Source organism: Culex quinquefasciatus, chromosome 2, assembly GCF_015732765.1.
Source record: "Culex quinquefasciatus strain JHB chromosome 2, VPISU_Cqui_1.0_pri_paternal, whole genome shotgun sequence".
In the NCBI taxonomy this organism is placed as follows: Eukaryota; Metazoa; Arthropoda; class Insecta; order Diptera; family Culicidae; genus Culex; species Culex quinquefasciatus.
Window position 1 is genome coordinate 211,155,170 of NC_051862.1, and position 21,381 is coordinate 211,176,550.

A 21,381-nucleotide genomic window follows, 5' to 3' on the forward strand; every position below is an offset into this window, starting at 1 on the left:
TTCGTTCTTTTCATCAATTTACAGGTTATTAATCTGCTTTAGTAATCGAAACCCTGGTCGTGCCACAAACATTCGTGGTTGTAAATAAACTTTGCTAAGAACTTGTTCAATACGACAAGGAAGATTTTCCCCAGTAAACGTGTGATTTTCTTGAAGCAGTGTACTTCGTTCGATCAAAACGATCTTTTTAGTTGAGGAGCAAAGATTTTCAACAAGCTTTCCCAGCTCATTCCAATCCGTGGGACAATCGGATCCTCTGTTGATCAAAGAAGCCAGTTCGGTTTGTTGAAAGTGATCGAAAATGGTTGAATTTGGTCTAACACAAACGGTATACTTTCTCGAAGTCTGCAAGTCGTTCAAGTCCTTAAATGGTCTTCTCTCACCAACAGTAGCCCGTTCAGCGGTTAAAAAAGTCGAAATCGATATCCAAAACAAGATCACTAGCCAGGAGATGACCAAGGCCAGAATGGTCTGATGCAGCTTCTTTGCAGAGCAGGTCTCCACCTGGTTGTAGATCATGTGGAGCAACGAAAGCTGTCGAGCGAAGAAAATCCCCCCGATGTAGACTGCCAACGCGCACAGGGCAAACGAACCGATCCAAGCAATCCACAATGACTTGGAGAACATGGTTACGAAGAAGGAACCCTCGAATGAATATGCAGGTTTTGGGACAAACAGATCGTACGAAATAGACCGGAATGTTGTCAACGGGTAACGCACGCTCGCGAATCCATTAGGGTAGAGACAAATGTCCACTTGGTGGTTCCACAATCTTGTCAAAATTGGACTATCAGCGCTGGAACGACTAAATTTGGTGCTCACATTCAATGCATCACGAACAAATCCAAAAATCCACATTGCACTTATCAACTCGATCGTGTACAGCTGACGCCCCATCACCAATTCTGCGTCATTGTTCTGAAACTCCCCCCCAAAAACAAAATGAACGACCCATCCGTTCCTCAGACCTTAACCACCGACCGACAATGTATACTTACATCAATGTTTTTTTTTTTTTTTTGAATTAAATATACTTTATTGAATCTTTCTTATAATAATTACATTTGGTTTACATAATAAGTGGTCAGCTGTGGCTCTTCAGCTTTAGTTTGCTTTTCGTGATTTAAACACTGTTCATTTTCTTAACTTTAAAAGTATATGATTTATCATTTTTGTAACACTAGGTACAATGAGGAAAAAAATTAAGAAAACATAACCTAACCTAAAACTAACTTAAACTTACAATAAACTAAACCAATCCTTGAATCAAGGGGTATTCAGATACAGCACATTTTTCCCTGAATTTCAAACATTTTTCTTGAATCTTCTGATCCAACATTTTTACTTCTGCTAATTCATGAACCTCACTTGATCTTGTCCAGCCAGGAACATTCAAAACCATTTTGAGTACCTTGTTTTGGACACGCTGGAGCTTCAATTTATGAGTTCTAGCGCAACACTCCCAAACAGGTACTGCATACTCAATAACGGGGTAAATTATTTGTTTGTAAACTGCTAACTTATTTTTCAAAGATAGCTTTGATTTTCTGTTAATTAAAGGATACAAACACCTGATGAGAATGCTGCACTTGTTCAATATTTTATCTACATGCTGCCGAAACAATAGTTTCGAGTCAAGTATGAGACCTAAATAGACAACTTCCTTTGACCAGGGTATTGAAACATCATTCATTTTAATCAAAACATCATCCTTTGGGACAAATCGGGCCGATTTGGAAAGTGGAAAAATGATGGTTTGAGTTTTGGCTGCATTTATGCGAATTTTCCAGTCGCCAAAGTATTCGGAAAGAACGTCAAGACCCTTCTGAAGACGGCCAACTAAATATCTGGTTATTTTACCCTTATAAATAACGGCAGTGTCATCAGCAAAAAGTGACAACACACCATTACCAGGAAGAGTAGGCAAATCAGATGTAAAAATATTGTACAGAAGTGGGCCAAGAATACTTCCTTGGGGAACCCCAGCATCAATGTTGAATAATCCAGAAGCAATCCCATTCAGAAAAACCCTGAACGATCTCTCCGAAAGATAGTGCTGGATAATTTTGATAAGATACATTGGAAAACCGTATAAATACAGTTTATGTATCAAACCATCATGCCAAACATTGTCAAAAGCCTTCTCAACATCCAACAAAGCCATAGCAGTTGATTTAGACTCAAGCTTGTTCTGCTTGATGATTTTAGTTACTCTCGTAAGCTGATGAGCAGTATTATGTCCCTTTCGGAAGCCAAACTGCTCATTCAAAATTATATTATTATCGTTGGTAAAATCCAAAAGCCTTGAATAGATGACCTTCTCAAAGAGTTTGGACAGACTACTCAAAAGACTAATGGGACGATAACTTGTTGGCGATGTTGGATCTTTTGAGGCTTCAAAATTGGTATGACTTTGCCCAGCTTCCAATTGGTGGGGAAGTAACCAAGTTGCAAACATTTATTGAAAATATTGGCTAGATGTTGAAAGAACTGATCACTCTGTTTTTTCAACACCAGATTAAAATGTTATCAAAGCCTGGAGCTTTCATATTTTTCATTTGTTTAACTGCAACTTTGACTTCCTCACCAGAAACATGGGAATCTGCAGGAAATTCAAAGGTAGAGTCATTGATTGTTGAAATACTATTGGCAACTGATGTTTCTTTACGGCTGGTCATGGAAGCGCCAAGATTATGTGAACTAACAAAATGAAGCCCAAGTGCATTTGCCTTTTCCTCGGATGTAATCAAAGGAGAATCCTCAACAATAAGAGGAGGAATAGGCTTTGGTTTGTTTTTAAGAACTTTTGAAAGTTTCCAAAATGGTTTTGAATAATTCCCAAGCTGGCTTACATGTTTTGAAAATTCTTGATTTCTGATATTGTCAAGTCGGTCTTGTATGATTTTGTTCAAATTGTTCACTGAAATCTTTTGTCATAGTCCCCAGTCCGTTGATATTGTCTCCTATAAACATTCCTAAGTCTAATCAAGTGTTTAGTATCTACGTCAATATCAGTTACCTTAAAATTAACAGGAACCTCCCGAACGTTGGCAGCCTCTGCTTGGTTGATAGCCTGCTGGATCACCTCCAGCGAACGATCAATATCAGCAGAAGTTTCCGGGTGTTGATCATAGTCGATGTTGCTGTCTACCACTTGCTGAAACTGCTGCCAGTCAACGTTGTGGTAATCTTTCCGGGTTGGTTGCCGCTGCGGAGTAACGGAAGCTCCAACCTCCACAACCACCGGATAGTGATCAGAACTCAACTCTTCAAACACCTCAGGATGAGCCACGTTCTCAGCCATATTGGTAATGAAGAAGTCGATGATTGAGTGATTCCCAGACCGAGCCACCCTCGTTGGACGATCCGGACTCACAACGTTGTAGTATCCGTTTTGCAGATCGTTGTGCAGAATCACTCCGTTCCGATTCCTCCTGCTGTTGCCCCAAACTTCATGCTTCGCGTTGAGGTCACCAGCGATGATGTACTTTGCGCTCCGCCGTGTCAGCTTCTGGATATCGCTCTTCAGTTTTGCTGCTGAACCATCTCTGGAATTCACCTGACGTGGGCAGTATGCAGCAATGAAGAGTACTGGGCCAACCGAAGTGGGAATTTCCACTCAACGGCCTCGATGATGTCCAGCTTAAAGTGTGGCAGCCGGCGTGGCTTGAGATCACGATGAACAGCGACAAGCACACCTCCTCCTCCAGAGGTGGTCCTATCGAGCTGCGTCGCGATCTTGTAGTTTTGCAGATAAACTTTTTCACCGGGCTTCAGATGAGTTTCCGTGATGGCAGCTACGTCGATCTCCTTCTCGCGAAGAAAATCCACCAGCTCTAAATTCTTCCTCCTAATGGAGCAAGCGTTCCAATTCAGCAGCTTGAGGGACCTACGATCCATACTGGATGACGAACGAGGTCAGCACTTCAATCTGCTGGGTCTTGGTTTTGCATCCACGCAGTGCAGCGGACATCTGTTTGAAAATATTGAGGAGTTCGGTTGAGGTGTAAAGATCATTACCATTTTCCTCAACTGCTGGTTCTTGGGTTGGTCTTGGCTCCTGGCTGAAGCCCGGTGGTGGCGGTCTCGGCTCCTGGCTGGAACCCGGCCGTGGATGATTCATCTCAGCTCTCTTCCTGGGATCCAACGGCAACGGTGCCAAGTTCGGGACCTGGCGTCGCGGTTGAAGAGGTGGAAAATTTTGCTCCACCAGGGCTGGAGGAGTTCTACGACGCTGAGGCTGATTCTTCGTCGATGCTTGCTGCCGAATTTTCACGAACTCAGCTCTCTTGGGGCACTTTCGGTCGGTTGACGAGTGCTCACCGTTGCAGTTGAGGCACTTCACCAGCGAATCTTGGATGCACTGGGATGTGATGTGCGCATCGGTACCACATTTGGCGCAACGACGCTTCAGGTGGCAGTTCTTACCTCCGTGCCCGAAACCCAGGCAGTTGAAGCATTGTGTGACGTCACGATGCACTGGTCGGTATCGCTCCCACGACACGATAATGTTGAAAACCGCTCGAATTGCCTTCAGCTCAGGAAGCGTCGTCGATCCCTTAGCCAAATGCAGCAGGTAGAGCTGGTCACGGTACTTGATGTCTTTGTTGCGTCGGCTCATTTTGTGCACGGCCAACACATCCAGTTTCAAAACTTTTAGCTCGGCAGCTAATTCCTCCACTGGCATGTCGTACAGACCTCTGACGACGATTTTGTACGGCTTATCCATGACGACATCATGGGTAAAGTACTCCGCCTCGTTTTCGGTCAAGTAATCCTTGACCAGTTGATAGTGCTGCCTGGATTGCACCAGCACCTTAAATCCGTCCTGACACAGACGAATGTTGCCTAGGACTTTCCCAGACTTGATGAGTTCAACCAGCCCCGCTCGAAAGTCGATCGTTGCTGCTGATTGCCGCACATAAAAAGGAGGCAGTTTCTCCTTTCGCTGTTTCACTTCATTCTCCTTTGCTTCCGCTACCTGGTCCTCGTCAGGCAGTCCAGCGAACTTGTTGTTCTTCAAAAGCTGCTCCTCGTGCGATGAAGAGTTCTCCTCCTCCTCATCCATCGGTACAGTACCGTCGCTCTTTTTCGTCTTTTTGCTGTTCGATGTCACTTCCAAAAGCACCTTCCTTTTGGAAATTCCCGGTTTTTGGCCATCAGTTGAGGCCTCAACCTTCCTTTTGGAAATTCCCACTTTTTTGCCTGCTTGAGCCGCAGGTAGGGCAATATTGCCGGCGTTTTGCGCCGGGACGCGACGAGTCATGTTGATTCAGACAACCTTCACCAACGAATGCTCGGATAACAATGATTACATCAATGTCAATTACAGTAGGCGGTTCAATTACATCAAAGCTACCACTGAGAGGTCTCCCGTGCAGAGAAATAATCGATTTCAGAGGTTCGACAAAGATGAACACGTTGTCCGAAAGGCTGACCACTTGGGAGGGTAATTTGGTGCAGGACATCGCCAGTTGGGAATAGTTGGACAGGCTGGATGGTGGCCGATGAGAGTGGCGATTGATTTGAAATTAACTGAATCTTAGTCCATCATATCTGTAGAAAGTATTTTATTTCATCTATAATAACGTAATAAAAATGTAAATTAATTTACTGAATGCATTAAATATTTATCATCAAATTAATTTATAAACTAAGCGACATTTTTTTTCATTAATGCATTTAAAATAAAGGTTAAGGGTACAGTTCAGACTCGATTATCCGAAGCCTCGTTTATCCGAAGTTTCGATTATCCGAAATTCGATTATCCGAAGGTTTGTATGGGACTTCGGAAAATCGAATCACGAAAAAAAAAATTATTTTTCGTTTTTAACATTAACATCTGCGACCCCAGTTTAGTCAAATTTGAATAGTTGATGGCTTATTAAATAATAAAATGCATTTTTTCAATATTTCGTCACCGCCATATTAGCCGCCATCTTGGATTAAAAATCACTTTACCGTAGTTTAGGGGTCATACTTAAGCTCGACAATCAAAAACAAGACAGCGAATTTTTTTTTTTCGTGATTCGATTGACCGAAGTGAAATTTTTCCGAGGCCTTCGGATAATCGAGTCTGGACTGTTCTTTTAAAATCTTAAATCTACAAAAGCCATGTTTTACTGCCGACAATTTCCAATTCAAGGCAAGGTATGACATTTCTGATGTAAATTACAAAACTGGAGGAATTCTGGTCAAAAACAAGATTATGCATCGAGCTTTCGTTAATTTCAATTTAATTTACAAGGGAAAATATCTCACACGTGAAGGGGGAGTAAAAATTTCTCTCAAAAGTTTGTAAGTTCGTTATTTTCTTGATTTGAAATTTAAAATATTGTTTTTGAAATCCGACCATTACTGGTTGACTAAACATTTTTGAAGTACTTTTCGATTCCAAACATTGAAAAATTGCATATAATGGTCTATGGAATGTTAACATTTAATATGCAATCATTAGTTTAGCAAAAATCTGTCAATGAATCCGTCTTGTAAATGCCGTCCCCAATACTCTTCAAGGGTGTTTTCTCATGAACAGTAAAAAATTGCTCATAAATGCCATTAAATTATTTCTTAGAATTAGAGCAATGTTAATAATCATGATTAAAATGCCCATTTTGATTGCTGCTTTTAGCTGATCAATATTATTAAAGGATTATTCGTTTTTCCGCAACAAAAACTCTCTCCCACAATAATTTCGCCGTTATTACAGCACACCAATTGAACTTTATTGATTTTTCGATCACAATTTCTTTGCAACAACGCACAATTGTTGGTTGGTTGGCCGGACAGTAGCAGCAGCAGCAGCAGCACCCAGTCCTGTTCATGCCAACACAACTGATTCACTGCTGACACTGCTTGGGTTTACATTACCACGATACGATGTGTACACGAGAGCTTTAAAAGCGGAGCAATAAATTACGAGAGTGTTCTATAGGACATGCTAAAGGACACAACGGCTTATCACACCACCAATCTCTGGGAGGCTGCAACCAGCACCACCAGCAGCACCAGTAATGGTGTCCCAAGGTTCTGACCTGCCACCCCGTTGTCCCCTAGCTCGGCCACCAGCGGCGGATGTTGTCCGTGGTGGATGATTAGTGTGTACTGGACCTTTTCGGTGACATTCTTCCTGTTGATGTTGTTTTTTGGACTCGCATGCGGAAAGGGGTCGTCCTCATCCACCGTGACGAGCTTCTGGCTGTGACCTGCCAGCGGTTGCATCGGCATGAAGTCAATGTCCGCGGTGCCGAGTTCTTCATCTTCGTCGCGCACAAAGTCCAAATCTACGAGGTCGTTGTTGAGACCCTGCTGCTGATCCTGGGGGTAGTTGTCTCCGAATACGAACGGGGCGTTCTCCAGGAGGTCGTCCTGGAATTGAACCGGTTCCTCGTCGGAGTCTACTGCGAATCGCTTTACTCGATTGGAGTGTTTGGTCTTCCTGCGATGACTCCGTCGGAGGTCATCGAACCGGTAGTGAAAATTAGAGTATCCATTGGGGACGGGACGATCGGCCAGCAGATCCAGCTCGTCCTGGCTTAATCCAGCTCCAAAACGTGCTCCAGCCATCAGGTTTTCCTTTCGGTGGTCACTTTTTCCCTCCCCCTCAAACTTCCAATCACTTTTCGGACCAGCTCCGAACCGACTCCGCCACGTGCGCTGCTGCCACTTTTGAACCCGGTTCCGGCTTTTGGCCGTGACCGCCGGTGGTGGCCACACGAGGACAACGGCCACCAGCACGTAGCACCAGCGCGGACTCATGACTGAGGACTCAACTTGTTGGCCGTTTCGAACTGGATGCTGTGTGCCAACGACAACGACGCGACCGAGAGAAATCAATATCTGCGTAGACTGACTGGCGCCTCCATCGCTCGGAACGGAACGGATTGGCGCGGCAAAAAGGGCTCCGGAGAGAGAGCGAGAGAGCAACTGCGATGGCTTCTGGTGGGCTTTTGGATTTTTCATCATCGCACATCAGCCAAAAAAGACACCAACGGGAAATAGCGCCAAGCTGGAAAATATGAAATCATAAAATCATAAAATCATAAAATCATAAAATCATAAAATCATAAAATCATAAAATCATAAAATCATAAAATCATAAAATCATAAAATCATAAAATCATAAAATCATAAAATCATAAAATCATAAAATCATAAAATCATAAAATCATAAAATCATAAAATCATAAAATCATAAAATCATAAAATCATAAAATCATACAATCATAAAATCATAAAATCATAAATTTAAAGTTACTCAAAATTCCAACATCGCGCATCGCGTGTTGCGTACGGCCACCACAGCGAGATGATATTCTCCGAAATCAGAATCTATGCCAGACACGAGCCCGTCGTAAATTACTGTTTTTCGCTTTGATGGGGAAATTTGGGTTAAAATTCTATTACTTGTCAGAGAGGGAGAAACCCGTCGCGATGCCACACCAAAGCCACGACTTAGGGTGGCTCATCCTCCCACCCAGCTCCTTCCCTTTTTTGTTGGTTCCGGGCGATGTACGAGCGAATTTCGGTTGAAATATGAAAATGATGCCGCTTTGTGGATGGGTGGTCTTTTGAACTTTTCTTCCTTGGTGAAAAGTTCTTTTGGGAAGGGAAAATTTTCCTTCTTCGCCAAGATATCTGGCCCAAATGACACCACAACGGGAGCGGAGAGAAAAGCTCTTCTGTTTTTTACGACATTATTCAAATTAACATCGCAAGCTCCGGAGAGCCTTGAACTCGACGTCCGTGTAATTGAATCAATGTCCAGAGGGGCACACAGATGCACCATGGTTTGATTTGGTGTCACTCTCCGGTTTGGCAGCTCAAGGTTTGTCGTTTGTGATGGAAGGGATGGTGCTGGGTTGGGTAATTAGAAACCTAAATATTTGGTCAGTTTAAAAGCTACGATAACATCTCGATTTAATTTAAAATTAAAGACTTTTTTCATATGGAGAATCATGCCTTGAAATGTCTGCCATTGATTTGATTGGATTTAATTACTGTTCGAGTGAATATGAAAATACCACGCATTTCCCAGTTGACTTGCATTCTGGTTGCAGTCATGCTGGCCAACATGAGTTTGACCGTTCTTACCGTACTGTCCAACTCTCTGGAACGTTCAACAGAGTTTGGTTTGGAAATGTTCATCGAGGAGTGCAACCAAATCTGTGACGTTTACTATCCCGAGTGTCGGGAAAATTCCATGCGTGGTTCGGAACTTACTGTATACGTGAGTAGTTAATACTTGATAACATGATTTCAAACAGTTTCGGTGTTAAGAAATTTTAACAGAAATATAAAAGTTTGGAGGAAATTTTCAGCAGGTTGATTTAATCATACATTTTCAACCTTTTTGTCGTTCAAGAGTAACCACCAATACAAGGAAGGCCGCATAGATGAGTACCTGGAGCGTATCTGGATTAATTACCTCTGTGAAACTACAGGGTGCCACTCTAAACTTGAAGGTATTAGATTTGCCGCCAAAGGTTCCTTTGATCTGCTTCTCGATCCATCACCAAACGTCTCGCGCGTGCTGCAGCCTCTGTTCCCATACCGTACCGTCAAGTACTCGATTTATGTCCGGACACCGGAGAAGCGGTTTCGAATGTTCGCCTGCTTCTACACCTTCTCGCCTACTCTGTGGGTCGTGCTCATAAGTTCGCTCAGCTTGATCGCCGTCTTAACCCTGCTGATTCATAGCATGCCGTTCAGCTATAGGCCTGTCCAGGAGACCCTTCAATCGCTGTACAATCTGTGTGCCAACAACGGTTCAACAGATGGTTCTTTTCGATCGAACTCCTCCAAAATCATCTTTATCGTATGCTCAACATTAGTTTTGATCATCTGGATATCTTTCTCGACGTTCCTGATTGCCGAACTGGCGGTGACTCCGCCATACCGATTTCATGGAGAAGTACGACAGTTTCTCAAAGGTCGAAAACTCAAATCCATCTGCGTTGAGCCAAACACTGCAGTTCATGCGCGATTGTTTAATACGGTCCAGCCTCTGGTGAATGCCGATCCTTGTCCAGTTGGATGGCCTCATTGGTTGACTCTGCTCAACCGGGTGTGCAACTCCAAAGCTTCAAGAGTGGCATTCGTGGAGACCAGCAGTTTCCCTCTGGAGTACCAGATGTTCCGACAAACATCGCTCCCTTGCAAACTTTCTGTTATCATGGACAACGTGTTTCAAATTCCGAAGGCGATCATGGTTCGCAGGGGATATCCTTACAAGGAGGACATCGGTAAAATGTATGTCGTATTTCGCTTGAAAAGGTGGCAAATCTAATTACAATACAATTTTTCTAACAGATTCATGAAAGTCACCGAGAGCGGCATAGCTAATTTGGTGATCAGGCACGTTTACGACGTAATACGCTCCAGAACGACCGAAGAAACCATCCAAGAAGGCTATTTGAGGATTTCCTTGCATCAATTAACAGTCACGTTTTCTTTACTCGCTATCGGAGCAGGCCTGGCAGGTGTTATCGTCATCCTGGAATGGATTGCGTACTTTCGTCAGCAACGAAACTTTATTCGAAGGCCCAGCTCAAAAACTTTCCTGAATTAAAAAAATCTCAAATAAAAATCAAACATTTATTCAAAATAAGTTTTGTGTTTCACTTGTTACTCCCTCAATCCTCCACCACACTCGACTCAACGTCCTCCTTCTGATACCCCAAGATTCGGTCCTTCGGCACAAACATGTACACAACAATCGGCTTGTTGTCCTGCCCGTACGTGGTAACCGGAACCAGCACGCTGTTCTCGTCGGCCGGATTCGGTAACCCACTGGAGCTGCTCTGCAGCGGAACCTCCGTAGTCGTTGTCGTCGTCGACGGCCTAACCCGTCTCTTGAGCTGCGATGCCGTGGTCCAGCGCAGTGGCCGCGGGGTCGTTTGGGACAGGACACGGACCACGTTGGAGGCGCCGGCCAGCACGACTCCTTTCACGATTTCGTACGCTAAGCCGTGGGTTGGTCGGGTTGTCGTTGGGCGACGTCGGGACGGCTTCTGAGCTGGCGGTGAATAGTCCGGTGGGATCAACCAACCGATGGGAGGACGCTGAACCGGGTTGATGGCTTGTAGTTCCGTGTCGTAGTTTGGCTCCGGGGCAAGGTTCCAGAAGCGTTTGGTTCTGGTCAGGGTTGACTCTTCTGGGTCTTCTGGAGTAGTGGATGTCCAAGCGGAATTGAAGAGTAATAACACGAAGCACAGAACGGTGAGGAGCTGCATTTTGAACTGGATTGATTCTACAATAGTTCAAGAGATACTGAACCAAAGGAGGGGCTGGTTTTGTCTACCCGTGAGGACGAGAAACCGTTATCGCGAACTCTGTAGCGATGGACCATTACGAGCGATAGAGTGCAGTAAAAACTGGAGTAATGTTCGTTTTTGCAATAACTTCCTTAAACGGTACTTAAGTCGTACTTAATCACCATGAATTGCTTGTTTAAGGCACCCTAAAATTCTAAGAAAGTGCGACAAATGTTGGGATAAAGTTGTTAAATAGGTCATAGTAGACCAGGCAGTTAGAGGTTGTTCAGAGCAATGCGTCGTTTTCGTTGATAGTACGCGACTTCCAGGATTAGTATGATAGCTGATAAGCAACCTCCGCAACCAAGTAGGCTGAACGTGATTTCCAAACGGCCTATAGAAATTTTCAGGTAGCCTTCATGGATGCTTTGATCGTACTGCTTATTGAACGACAACGTACCAAATATGTGATTGGTGATTTGATGAGTTATGCCGTGTTCGATAACTTTCATAAACCTGTTACAAAGAAATGATGTTATAGATTTGAAAAAAATGCTTTCAGGGGACAAACATTCCCTGATAGACTGAATTCCCGCGGTCGTGCGATTCGAAGCGTTATCTGCTCGATGTCGATTGAGTCCTGCCATTTTCGAGCGTTTGTCGTGCGTTTTGATCGAATGTCAAAAAGCCGACATCTTGTGTATGCAGAAATCTTGGCAGGCGTTGATTAAAATTAATGACAGATAATTTTTCGTGGATTTCCAACGTGCTTGTGAAAAATTGTACTCATTATATCATTTTTTAAAAGCTGGAAATCTATGTTCCAGATTCAGGAGTTTGACGGAACTAACAAGCCGAACAAATGAATGAGGTAAAGCACTTCAAATTATGGTTTGTTCAGAATTTTTGATATATTTTTCTAACTTTATCTTTAGATGTTTGAAAATTGCTGGTTTTGCCCCTTGAGATCACCAAGAATGAAGCAAAGACTCGAGCAAAGACGAGTTCCGAACCTGGCATCTCAATGTGGACAATAATTATCTAAATATAAGTCGATTTGAATAGAATAATAAAATGTGCATGTTTGCTAACGGAATCTCTTTTATTTGCATCAAATTAACCAAAAAATCCGAAACGAGAGCACCCGACAATGGCAGGACACTCTAAATAACAAAGTCACCCGAAAACGGCCCGACAACGGCCCGTCAACGTCGCTTTTCTCAAACGTCGATTTTGACGATCGTCGGACAAAGTGTTGCATATACGCACGAAAAGGGCCCGAATTCCGTCGGACAAACCGTCGGAATTCGGGCCGTTTTGTCGAGCCGTCCGGCGGTTTTCGGGCCGTTGTCGGCCCGGTCCGTCTGTCAGGGTTTGATTGACTTCCTCTTTATGGGGGAAACCACGGCGAGCGATGATCGCTTTTGGAATCTGGAACACGTTATCCACAAGACTAAACAGTTGACAGGGAAGAGGTTTTCCTGCATAGCACAGTGGTCGGAAACGCAAATTTAGCAGGAATAATTTATTTCCGCTTCAGGGATGCATTTTCGAGCTTCGGTGTCTAAGAAGCATTTGTTAAAAATTAAATTCTACATCTTTTGGTCAAAACGATATTAGGGTGGTCCAACAATTTCTAATATTTTCAAAAACTATCTTCGCTTCTAGATGAGATAGAGGTATACTTTCTTCAACAGAACTGTAGTACTAGCCATTTCAAACAACTTTGTCAAAGACACCAAATCTCTATCTCTTAATCTGATCAATCTACAGCATTTTATATGAAAAGCAGTAGGGTGGCCCATCAAAAAAGTGTTTTTATTGCATATCTTTTTTGTATTATTTTTGGCAATTTTGGTGTCTTCGGGACATATTTAGAGCATAAAAATACGCGTATTTTGAAATGTCAACGAAGTCGCTAGGTCATTTTGGTAAAAAGTTACAGCGTTTTTAAAGTTTTTGATAGGCCTTTTTCAAATGTTTGTATCATTTCGAGGGGGACACAAAAAAATACGCTCCGCGGTGCATCTGAAAGCTTAAAACTTCTTCTTTAATATGAATATAAAAGCTCAAAAGGGTTTTTCTTAAACTCAAGTTACAGCGATTTAAAAATGGCCATTTTATGAGATTTTTTACCATGCTCTATGAGAAAATTTACATGAATATCGCATTAATCAGTATCAAAACTGCTCTCAGTGAGCTCAAATGCAAGTAAAATTGATTTGTGGACAAACGTGGTCGAACCTGGTTTTTATGGCAACTAGGGTGGTCTTAGATGAACTAGGGTGGTTCATATCCGTTCACTCTTATAAGATATGTTTGTTTTAAATTCGCATAGAAAGAAAAATAAAAAAAACATTTTAAATTAAAATTAAACCTATTTTAAATAGTAAAGCAGCTGAGGATATGATATCTCATTAGGGTGGCTCAAATTAATTAGAAAATATAAAGATTAAAGATTTTATTATTTCTCTACGTTTTCATAAATCGACTTTAGTTTGTATTTTTTGCATTTAATAAAAAAAATAGTACCAGGTTTTACAACAAAACCTGAACACTAGCCTAAAAGATGTTTCCCAACAAATATAACAAATTTTCAGAAATAAAATAAGAGTTTTGGGAAATCAACTTCAATCAACTTCTAATATCAATTTCTAAAGTGTGCATTTTTCCCTGAAACTATTTTTAAGGGTTCAAATCATAACCTACCACTTTTTTAAGACGCTAAATCGATAAGAAAATGTATCATGTTTACGAATATTCACATTCCCATTTTGTATGGGCAAAATTGTATGAAGCTTTGTATGGAACAACTAATGATGCAAAATGGCACCCTTAAACACAGTAAATGCATGGAAATTTTTATCCTATTAAAAAAACACAAATAAAAGTCGATTTACGAAAACGTAGAGAAATAATAATATGTTAAAATACATTTTCTAACGTATAAAATTTATAATCTTTTTATTTGCTAATTAATTTGAGCCACCCTAATCAGATATCATATCCTCAGCTGCTTTACTACCCTGACAGACGGACCGGGCCGACAACGGCCCGAAAACCGCCGGACGGCTCGACAAAATGGCCCGAATTCCGTCGCTTTGTCCGACGGAATTCGGGCCCTTTTCGTGCGTATATGCAACACTTTGTCCGACGATCGTCGAAATCGACGTTTGAGAAAATCGACGTTGACGGGCCGTTGTCGGGCCGTTTTCGGGCGACTTTGTTATTCAGATTGTCCTGCCATTGTCTGACGTTTAATTTTCGAATTTTTGCGATAATTAGATGTTTACAAAACAGATTTAAATTGCATTTTTTTTATTTCTCATCATAAATTAAATAACAATATAATAGGCGTTATAAGTGCAGAGGCGAGCCTTCAAGATCTCAGACGACTCAGAATTTGTCTTCGGTGGCAAAAGTTGCATGTTTTGACTTTGTCTGAAAGAGAATGTTGATTGAGGAAAATGAAATCAAAAATTGTACGTTGCATTTGTATACCTCTTCCATTATTCCGCAAAGCTGACATGCACTAATTTTAATAGAAAATTGAAACAATATAACACCGAAAAAAACTTATCACAATGGCAACCATCCAAAAATGAACTGTCATAGCCATAACTGTGTCATCGCCTGCCTAGTTTTTTGCAAACGCTGAACAACGCACGACAATCGCTCGAAAATGGCAGGACAAGATCGATTTCGAGTAGATAACGCTTCGAATCGCACGACCGCGGGACCCCAGTCTAACAGGGTATTTAAAACAGGTTATGTATTTAAATTTCAAATGTTTTTTTTTTTATTTTTGATAATCATGTAAATTTTCTCATAGAGCATGGTAAAAAATCTCATAAAATGACCATTTTTAAATCGCTGTAACTTGAGTTTAGGAAAAACCCTTTTGAGATTTTATATTCATATTAAAGAAGAAGTTTTGAGCTTTCAGATGCACCGCGGAGCGTATTTTTTTGTGTCCCCCTCGAAAAGATACAAACATTTGAAAAAGGCCTATTAAAAACTTTAAAAACGCTGTAACTTTTTACAAAAATGACCTAGCGACTTCGTTGACATTTCAAAAGACGCGTATTTTTATGCTCTAAATATGTCCCGAAGACACCAAAATTGCCAAAAATAATACAAAAAAGATACGCAATAAAAACACTTTTTTGATGGGCCACCCTACTGCTTTTCATATAAAATGCTGTAGATTGATCAGATTAAGAGATAGAGATTTGGTGTCTTCGACAAAGTTGTTTGAAATGGCTAATACTACAGTTCTGTTGAAGAAAGTATACCTCTATCTCGTCTAGAAGCGAATATAGTTTTTGAAAATATTAGAAATTGTAGGACCACCCTAATATCGTTTTGACCAAAAGATGTAGAATTTAATTTTTAACAAATGCTTCTTAGACACCGAAGCTCGAAAATGAATCGCTGAAGCGGAAATAAATTATTCCTGCTAAATTTGCGTTTCCGACCACTGTGCATAGTAGAAATTGTATTCCTGAAGAAAGTTACTAGTTTCCACGAATGCAACTTGTGAGTTGCACACTTCTCTGAATAAAGTTGACCTCTGAGGCCATCCAGTAGGACAAGGATCAACGTTGATCCGCTGCCCTATAATGGTTACCAAATGGGCGTGGACAGCAGTGTTTGGCTCAACGCAGATCGCTTTCAGCTTTCGATCTGTCAACAGCTGTCGTAGGTCCCCATAGAGTCGATCAGGTGGGTTAACCGCCAGTTCAGCGATCAAAAACGTTGAAAACGATATCCAGATGATCATAACAAGCATTGAGCAGACGATAAAGACAATCTTAGAAGAGTACGATCGGAAAACTCTCTTCATAGAACCATTGTTAAGAAACAGATTGTACATTAGGGTGTTTCGCCCAAACAAAAAAGTTCTCAGAATCAGGCAAACCGAGGTTCCCCTTGTAGAGGATACCCATAGGGACTCTCATGCCAAATATCAGCCATTTGGTTGAGAATTGGCCTGTCCCCAGCGGTTCAAAGTTTACATGGAAATTACTATGGGATTTTTATGCTTTTCGTTCAATCGTTCCTACAGGTCTGGGGACAACATGGATTCACTCGGAATAAAGACAGGTGTGTAGGGGATGGTCCAATGAACAAATTCCAGAAGGAATTAGGGTTGTCCATTCTGTCCCCAAGGTGCGCATTGGATCGACGTCCGGTGTCTCCAGAATCATCGATTCACCCTTCAAATGTACGCATTGTCCTTAGTATGCTATGACGGCTAGCTGAATATTACGACGCCCCATGTCGGACGGTGAACACGTGGCAGATCATTCACTCAAGTTTATGCTCAGAAACATACTTTAAAGTAATAAAATTATAATTTTGATGTTCCTGTAACAATTTGAACTATTCCAAATAACGTAACATGATGATTTTGTAATAATAATGCAATCGATGCTTCCCCACGTGTTCACTGTCTGACATGGGGCGTCGTAATTTTCAGCTAGCCGTCATAGCTTACTAAGGACAATGCGTACATTTGAAGGGTGAATCGTTGATTCTGGAGACACCGGACGTCGATCCAATGCGCACCTTGGGGACAGAATGGACAACCCTAATTCCTTCTGGAATTTGTTCCTTGGACCATCCCCTACACACCTGTCTTTATTCCGAGTGAATCCATGTTGTCCCCAGACCTGTAGGAACGATTGAACGAAAAGCATAAAAATCCCATAGTAATTTACATGTAAACTTTGAACCGCTGGGGACAGGCCAATTCTCAACCAAATGGGCTGATATTTGGCATGAGAGTCCCTATGGGTATCCTCTACAAGGGGAACCTCGGTTTGCCTGATTCTGAGAACTTTTTTGTTTGGATGAAACACCCTATTGTACATCGATTGGAGGGTTTCCGGAACCGGACTGTAGCTGAACGGCATGCTGTGGATCAGCAGGCCTGCTAAGGTTGAAAGACAAAGCGTACTGATCAAGACGACCCACAATGTAGACGCGAAAACGTAGAAGCAAGCAAACGGCCGAACTCTTTTGTCTGGTCCACTGACAAAGATCGAGTACTTGACGGTACGGTATGGGAACAGTGCCAGCAGGTAGCGAGAATTACTGGGCGATGAGTCCATAAGGAGATCGAAGTCGTTATTAGCCGAAGAATCATTAATCTGGCAACTCTTGATTGCACACAAATACTTAATCCAGATCGTTTCCAAAACTGCATCAATGCGTCTTTCTTTTCTAAAATGGCTGGTCTAAAATATGTAAAATCTTCAAAAAGAACATCACTTTCAAAATTTAAAGAAAAGCTTACGTTTACGAAAAGTTGAGTCCCATTTAAAGTTTTCTCATGACATTTGAGATAGTGTAAGTTACGGAGCTGGTGGCACTGTTCAATAAATCGTTCTACTCTGTGATCGGTTGAACGGTCCAGTGAATTGACCAGTACGGTAAACACGGTCAGGCTGCTGTTGATCAGCATGGTCGCAAGCATAGTGATTCGATGTTTTGGTCACAAGAAAAATGTGATGTAAGCACGATTTTTATTGAATCTAAATTGTTATTTTTATTTTATCGTTAATTACAATAATTATAAATATTTTTTGCACTTACGTTGCTTTTGAACAAACGTGACCCATTCGAGGATCAGGATGACAAAAGCCAGGCCTGCTCCGATTGCGAGCAGTGCAAACGTAACCGTCAATCGGCGCAAAGATATCTTCAGATAGCCTTCTTGGATGGTACCTCCGCTCTTCTGGGCACGTAACGTTTCAAAGACTTGCCTCGCCACCAGTTGAGCTATTCCGCGTTCTTTGATTTTAAGGAATCTGCACGGAAAGTGAGGAGTGATTAAAATTTTGAAACATTGTTAAACAAGTTTACAAACACTTGTCCCACTTCCTCCCTGTAGGGGTACCCTCGATGGACGGCGATCGCCTTCGGAATTTGGAACACATTGTCCATCACGGAGGAGAGTTGGCAGGGCGGTGATCTCTGGTGGAAAAAGTTGTACTCGCGAAGAAAATTGCCTGATTCTACAAATCCCACTTTGGAAGTTTTCGATTCGCAAACCTCTTTGAACAGATTCACCCACTGCGGCCATTCAGCTGGACACGGGTTGGCATTGACCAGTGGCCGAACCGTGTTGAGCAAACGCGCATGAACTGCAGAGTTGGGATCAACGCAGATCGCTTTCAGCATACGACCTGTCATCAGCTGCTGTAAGTTGCCGTGAAGTCGGTTTGCTGGAGAAACCGCCAGCTCAGCAATAAGAAACGTCGAAAACGATATCCAAAAGATCAGAACCAAGGTCGAACCAACGATGAACACGATTCTAAGAGAAGAAGACCCGTAGAAGCCGTCGGTGGAACCGTTGTTGGCGAACAGATTGTACAGCGATTGGAGAGCTTCCTGAACTGGACTGAAGTTGGAGGACGCGTTGCGAATCATCAAGGTTACCAAGGTTACCAAGCCAAGTGAACCTAGCAGGACGATCCACAAAGTAGGCGAGAAAATGTAGTAGAATGCAAAAAGTCGAAATCTTTTCACTGGTTTGCGGACGTAAATTGAGTACCTGACGGTATGGTATGGAAAAAGGGGGTGAACAAATCGGGAATCGTTTGATGATGGTCGAAGTAGAAGATCGTAGGCTCCTTTGGGGGCAAATTTAACACTTCCATGGCTGTAGTGACACCCTGTTGTTTCGCATAGATAATGAATCAAGATTATTTCCAGAAATTCGTCTAAGCGTCCTTCTCTGTTTATATGATTACTCTGTAATGGCCAAATGTGTAATTGAAAAATCGATAAAAATCATAAGTAAAAGTAAAACTACTCACGAAAACGTTAACTTGCGTACCACTCATCAAAGGGCGTCGACATCTCGGATAGTAAATGTTACGGATTTGGTTGCACTCGCTGATGAATAGTTCCAAACCGAGCTCGATTGAACGTTCCCGAGAATTGGCCAGTACGGTTAGAACGGCTAGGCTCGCGTTGGCCAGCATGGTTGCAATCGAAATGAGTGGGTAGGGAATATATTTTCAAAGCGTCGCGAAGTAATCGAGTTCAATCAAATTAATGGCTTTTGATTAATGACTTAATGGCATGCTGTTTCATTTTCCATTTGCTTTTTATTATTCAAATTAAAACAGTTCGTTTTTGGGATCTTTAGAAATTGAATTGGTTTAACAAATTCATGCTTATATCGAAATAAATAAATTAAAAAAAACATGTTCAATCATTGAATATTTGTTTATTGGAAATACTTGTTCCGTAAATGCAACAGTGTCAAACCACCATGATTTGGAAAAAAATATTAACGAATAATAACAATATAAAAACAAATGAATATTTGAAACGTTCGACCTATCAACCAAAAGGTATCATATTTGTCGCTGGAGAATATGTCATTACCGTAATCTGGGGTGAATCGGGACTACAGTCTGAATAGGGACAGCAGTTTTTAGAGCACTAAAAGCTTTTAAATTTGGAAATGGGTGAAAACATTTTGTTTGCCTGAGTCTGTTCTAACCGAAACCAACAAGAAAAATCAAAATATTGTGCTCCAACATGGTTAAAACTGCTGTCCCAATTCGCCCCATGTGTCCCGATTGACCCCAGTTTACGGTAATAAATTCTATTTATAGCTTACACCTTATTTATTTATTTATAAAATTCTCCATTCATTTTCTTAAAAAAAAATGTTGTTGTTAAAGATTGTATATATTTTTTTAAGAATAGAACTTTAGAATTGAAATTATGTGCAAATTATTTTCCTTTTTTGCATGTAATAGATTAAAATATCTGAATTTATTTTCCGCCCGTGGCTAAATTTTTCTGGTGGTACTGTTTCTCAACAGTTTCTCCTACAGACCTGTTTCGCTCAAACATTGGTCCACAGTGCGCCGTGTTAGTGTTTGAACAACAAATTAATAGATACTTCACCAAATCATCGACCGGTTCTTGACGATCGTGTCAGTGAGTGACGAGATCTGTGCGCGCGGATAACACAGAGGAATTTTCCAGTAAAAAAATAGAAGCAAAAAAATAATTGAATCCACCTTTAGGTAATTGGAAACTTCCTTACATTTAAATTGGTATAATATGATCTTTTCTAACAAGGTATTTAGTAATCTGTATTGACTTTAATTCCACTTTAATAACATAAACGGGTTTGTGTTTGAGGTTGTTTAATTTATGAAAGGGGAAGATAAATGTTGGGATTTGGTCTTTGGGACGTAACCTTAATTATGTTTATAATTTTACTTTTGAAGTATTTTATCATTCTTTATTATTCCCAATAGGGATACGCTAAGCTTGGTCTAATGGACTTAGGATTAGAAGTTAATTTTCAGACTTTTTCACATTGACAAAGGAAAAACGAGCGGCGTCAAACTTACTTGGCAAAAGTGCAGCCAAGCGCAATAACTTGTAGTTTGTGCGCTGAGGTTCCCCTCGAGCAATATTTACCGCCGTCACCATCACCTTCAGCTTCCGGAGACTGGTTTACACCTGAGTTACCGACTGAATGTGAGTGTGAACTTCAACACACGATTCAGTGCAGAGCATTTCTCACACAACAGTTGTCGTTAGTCATCCGCGCGTTGATCACCTCCAAAATGAAGATTGCAGTTGCACTGTGGATCACCGTACTAGTCGTGCAAACATATCTTGTGACTGCCCAAAACCGAACCTCAATCGCGCGTGTTTTCGAAAGTTTTAGAAACATTTTCGACCCAACGCAACCCGCTACCGGCAATCCGTTCTCAGCAGGCGTCAGCCGACTGGACGAGTTCACAAAGCAGGTCGTGGACTACGGGATTGTAACGTTCACCCGAGTGCTGAGTCCGTTTCTCCAGCGGCTTGAGCAGAACGCATCCGGTAACCCCGTAACAGATCCCCCGAAACCAAACGACACTCAACCCACCACTACCGAGGAACCTCGAGCCCGGAGAGATGCGGGCTTGTTCGAGGACATCGTTCAAAATTTGGAACCCAGCGAAGAAGTTCTTGCGAGAGCCGTAAGTCCGGACGAGGCGACGCCCGGAAGCTCATCAAAGTGGGCCATGAAAATTCGAAACTATCGGAGAAGTGCGACTGGCTCGGCGGCGGCCAAATCAACTGCCACAACCGGACA

The 21,381-nt window shown here is 41.9% G+C and overlaps 2 protein-coding genes and 1 long non-coding RNA gene across 3 annotated transcripts; 2 read left to right on the forward strand and 1 right to left on the reverse strand.

Moving 5' to 3' along the window:
• The first annotated feature begins 8,850 nt into the window (after window positions 1-8,850).
• LOC119766489 lies at window positions 8,851-10,570 on the forward strand. Its single transcript, XM_038251066.1, has 4 exons — window positions 8,851-8,865; window positions 9,038-9,229; window positions 9,365-10,251; window positions 10,312-10,570. The coding sequence occupies exons 1-4, from the start codon at window positions 8,851-8,853 to the stop codon at window positions 10,568-10,570; spliced, it is 1,353 nt and encodes a 450-aa protein (XP_038106994.1).
• A 1,268-nt stretch (window positions 10,571-11,838) lies between these two features.
• On the forward strand, window positions 11,839-12,346 carry LOC119767733. The gene is made up of 2 exons (XR_005277685.1): window positions 11,839-12,126; window positions 12,191-12,346. It is a non-coding gene; the product is annotated as an uncharacterized LOC119767733 (long non-coding RNA).
• Window positions 12,347-17,702: 5,356 nt separating this feature from the next.
• On the reverse strand, window positions 17,703-19,019 carry LOC119766490. The gene is made up of 3 exons (XM_038251068.1): window positions 18,130-19,019; window positions 17,856-18,070; window positions 17,703-17,710 (listed from the first exon to the last, which is right to left on the reverse strand). The coding sequence occupies exons 1-3, from the start codon at window positions 18,690-18,692 to the stop codon at window positions 17,703-17,705; spliced, it is 786 nt and encodes a 261-aa protein (XP_038106996.1). The 5' UTR covers window positions 18,693-19,019.
• Between the last annotated feature and the right edge of the window lie 2,362 nt (window positions 19,020-21,381).

Bases quoted from the DNA above. Each gene is read 5' to 3' on its own strand.
- LOC119766489 (XM_038251066.1), top strand. The intron at 9,230-9,364 runs GTGAGTAGTTAA...TTGTCGTTCAAG, and splicing joins GTTCGGAACTTACTGTATAC to AGTAACCACCAATACAAGGA. The intron at 10,252-10,311 runs GTATGTCGTATT...TTTTTCTAACAG, and splicing joins AAGGAGGACATCGGTAAAAT to ATTCATGAAAGTCACCGAGA.
- LOC119766490 (XM_038251068.1), bottom strand. From the start codon at position 18,692: ATGATTCGCAACGCGTCCTCCAACTTCAGTCCAGTTCAGGAAGCTCTC. The intron at 18,071-18,129 runs GTTTGTAAACTT...CTTTCCGTGCAG, and splicing joins AGGGAGGAAGTGGGACAAGT to ATTCCTTAAAATCAAAGAAC.